The sequence below is a fragment of the Myotis myotis genome, unplaced genomic scaffold, assembly GCF_014108235.1.
Source record: "Myotis myotis isolate mMyoMyo1 unplaced genomic scaffold, mMyoMyo1.p scaffold_m19_p_16, whole genome shotgun sequence".
NCBI lineage: Eukaryota > Metazoa > Chordata > Mammalia > Chiroptera > Vespertilionidae > Myotis > Myotis myotis.
The window spans coordinates 647660-650909 of record NW_023416320.1 but is presented as its reverse complement, the minus strand read 5'-3'; the positions used below and the strand labels follow the sequence as shown (position 1 = coordinate 650909).

Below are 3250 nucleotides of genomic sequence, written 5' to 3'. Positions count from 1 at the left end.
CCCAAGCCCCTTCCCCTCTAGCTGCCAGGCCCGGAAGAGGAACAGAGATGGGGAGACTGTGGTCCATCTGCCGAGGGCTGTCCAGGGGCCACTGGGCTGCTTCTCAAAGGCATGAGGTGGGCCCATTCCCGCCCTGGCCCGGAGGCAGGGGCCACCTCTCAAGGTCGGATGGTGGCGGCTCCCCAAGGCTCTTGCAGTCCCTGAGGAACCAGGTTGGATGGAGGGATTGCAGATCTGGGGACCAGAGGCACATGGAGGCAATCCTGGAGGCCAGGGCAGAGGAGGCGATCAGAAGCTCAAGCCAGAGCCCGGCCGGCGTGGCTCAGGGGTTGAGTGTCAACCTATGACCCAGGAGGTCACGGTTCGATTCCCGGTCAGGACACAGGCCCGGGTGGCGGGCTCCATCCCCAGGGTGGGGTGTGCAGGAGGCAGCCGATCAGGGATTGATGCTCTCTCATCATGGATGTTTCTCTCTCCCTCTCCCTCTCCCTTCCTCTCTGAAATCAATGAAAACAAATTTAAAAAAGAAGCTCAAGCCAGAGAAATGCTCCCTCCCCAGAGAGAGCGGGAGCCAGGGTGAGCCGGGCGGGCAGCTGGGCAGCGCCCCTCTGCCGGGACGTGCAGGAGGCCGTGCGGGGAAGGCCACGGGAGGCCTGCGTCCTGTGTGTCTTTGCTCTTGGTTTTCTCATCCATAGGATGGGCCGGAGCCGGGCTGTCCTCCCGGGACAGCGGGCAGGCCTCTGCGGCCCTCCCGGGCTGGCTTTGGGAAGGCCTGCGCCCCCTCCCGGGGCAGCACGGGGTGCGGGAGGAAGCGGGACTGGGTTTTGAGTCGGACCTGGCCTCCCCCCCCCCGCGTGGCACCGCACTTGCTGGGTAACCCCCCGCCCGAAGGGGGGCAGCAGCCAGCCTCTGCCCTGTGGGGTGGTGGTAGGTTCAGGCATCAGCCCAGATTCCCAAGTACCGGCTCAGAGCTAGCGCCCCCGGGCGGTCTGTGGTCTCCCCGTGCACATCATGGCCCCTGGGGGGGGGGGGCCCAGGCAGGACCCTTCACATCACTCACGTACGTAAATCTGTGTCCCCTGCCATTTCCTTTCTGTGCTTGTTCTTCTATCTCCATGGGGGAGGGGTGGAGAAGGGGGGAGGGGGAGGGGTGGAGAAGGGGGGATGGGGATGGGGAGGGGGAGGGGTGGAGAAGGGGGAGGGGGAGGGGGAGGGGAGGGGTGGAGAAGGGGGGAGGGGGAGGGGTGGAGAAGGGGGAGGGGGATGGGGAGGGGGAGGGGTGGAGAAGGGGGGAGGGTTGACTACTATTATTTTTTAATCCTCACCAGAGGATATATTTTTTTCTATTGAAAGAGTGGAAGGGAGGGAGGGTGGGGGAGAGAGAGAAACGTCGATGTGAGAGAGACAGATCTGTTGGTTGTCTCCGGCATGCACCCCGACGGGGGCAGGAGGGATGGAACCTGCAACCCAGGTCCGTGCCCTGAACCAGGAGTCTGACCGAGATCCTTCAGTGCGTGGCCAACGCTCTAACCACTGGGCTGCAGGCCAGGCTTCAGGGTGACTCACTCACTCTCCTTGGAGCCCCAGTTTCTAAAAGCCCGTGTCCCTTTGGCTGCAGACCCCCTTCTGGGGACAGAACACCGGCAGAAGGCGTGCCAGCCGCCCCATGTCCAGGGACACGTCCACACTCCAGGGAGGCAGTAGCGGTCGGAGCCCCCGCCAGCCTGGAGCCAGCGGACACTGCTCGCCAACCAGCGCGCAGCGGCCCTGGGATCCGCGGGCTGTGCCCTGCGCAGACGTCACCCACGGGTCAGGTGGAACCGACCTGCCGCCGGGCCGAGCTGGTCCTGACCTGGCCGGCCCTGCCCTTGGGCCTCCTGGCTGGGTCCTGCCAATCACGCCTCCGGCCCATTAGCCAGGGCCTGGGTCAGGGCACCGGGGCCGGCGCCGAGGATGCGGCGGTGGCCCGAGCCCCGGGAGCTCTTGCGCACGCCGACCGGGGCGCCGGCTCCGGGCTCCCCCTCGGCCACGTGCCGGCGGAAGAGGCCGCGCACGGTGGCCTGGAAGCCACTGGTGACGAAGCAGTAGACGATGGGGTCCATGCAGCTGTTGAGGCTGCTGAGCGTCACGGCCACGTGGTAGACCACGAGGCTGGCGTGGCGGGGGAGGTCGGGCCACAGCGCCACGGCCACCTGGCGCGCGTGGAAGGGCGTGAAGCAGACCAGGAAGATGACGAGCACGGTCAGCAGCAGCTGCATGGCCCGCACGCGGCGCTGGCGGCCCTGGCGCAGCAGGCCCGGCCGCGACAGCGCGCACACGATGCGGCCGGTGAACACGCTGATGACCAGCAGCGGCAGCAGGAACTCCAGCACCGTCAGCGCGAAGACCCGGCAGCAGGGCCCGCCGGCCGCCACGCCCAGCACCGACAGCGTCACGGCGCCGGCCGCCAGCCACACCAGGGCGCACACGGCCCGGGCGCAGGCCGGCTGGCGCCAGCGCCGGGAGCCCTCGGGCTGCACGATGGCCAGGTAGCGGTCCACGCAGATGCAGGTGAGGAAGAGGATGGAGCAGTGCATGTTGAGGAAGTAGCCGAAGACGTGCGGGAAGGCGCAGCGCAGGCAGCCCCGCGTGCCGTAGAAGACGGCGAAGCGCGTGGGCAGCGACAGGTCCACCAGCAGGTCGGTCACCACCAGGTTGATGGTGTAGGTGACGGAGGGCGTGGAGGCCCGCGTGCGGCAGCAGAACACGTACAGCGCCAGCCCGTTGAGCGCCAGCCCCGCGAGGGAGACGCCGCCGTGCACGGCCAGCAGCGCCAGCCACAGGCCCGGGAAGGCGCGGTGCAGCTCCTCGTCCAGCGCCGCGAACTCGTGGAACAGGGGCCGCTCGCTGCGGTTGGCCCACGCTGCCGCCGGCGCCGTGGCATTGGGGGCCGCCACGGCCGAGGGCCCCGCCGGAGACTCAGAGGCCATGACGGCGGCCGGCCAGCGCTCGCTCCGGGCCTGGGAGGAAAGAGATGGGGTTACCCCGGCGGCATTTGAGCCCTGGAGGCTGGCCCCCCGCTGGTCTGCTCACCGAGCACCCCGGCCCGCCTGCCTTCCTGCCTCCGCCTCCGCGGCCCTGGCATTGCCCGAGGGGCGCTTTGGCAGGACATTGGTGCCCTGTTCTGGCCAGTGTGGCTCAGTGGACAGAGCGTCGGCCTGCGGACTGAAGGGTCCCGGGTTCAATTCCGGTCAGGGCACAGGCCCCGGTT

At 68.3% G+C, this 3250-nt stretch overlaps 1 protein-coding gene across 1 annotated transcript; it reads right to left on the bottom strand.

The window, feature by feature from the left end:
* Positions 1-1429: 1429 nt before the first annotated feature.
* On the bottom strand, positions 1430-2992 carry GPR20 (G protein-coupled receptor 20). The gene has a single exon (XM_036338585.1). The coding sequence runs from the start codon at positions 2967-2969 to the stop codon at positions 1896-1898; it is 1074 nt and encodes a 357-aa protein (XP_036194478.1). The 5' UTR covers positions 2970-2992; the 3' UTR covers positions 1430-1895.
* Positions 2993-3250: the final 258 nt, after the last annotated feature.

What these genes read in the sequence shown, in the direction of transcription:
- GPR20 (XM_036338585.1), bottom strand. Translation starts at nt 2,969, where the DNA reads ATGGCCTCTGAGTCTCCGGCGGGGCCCTCGGCCGTGGCGGCCCCCAAT.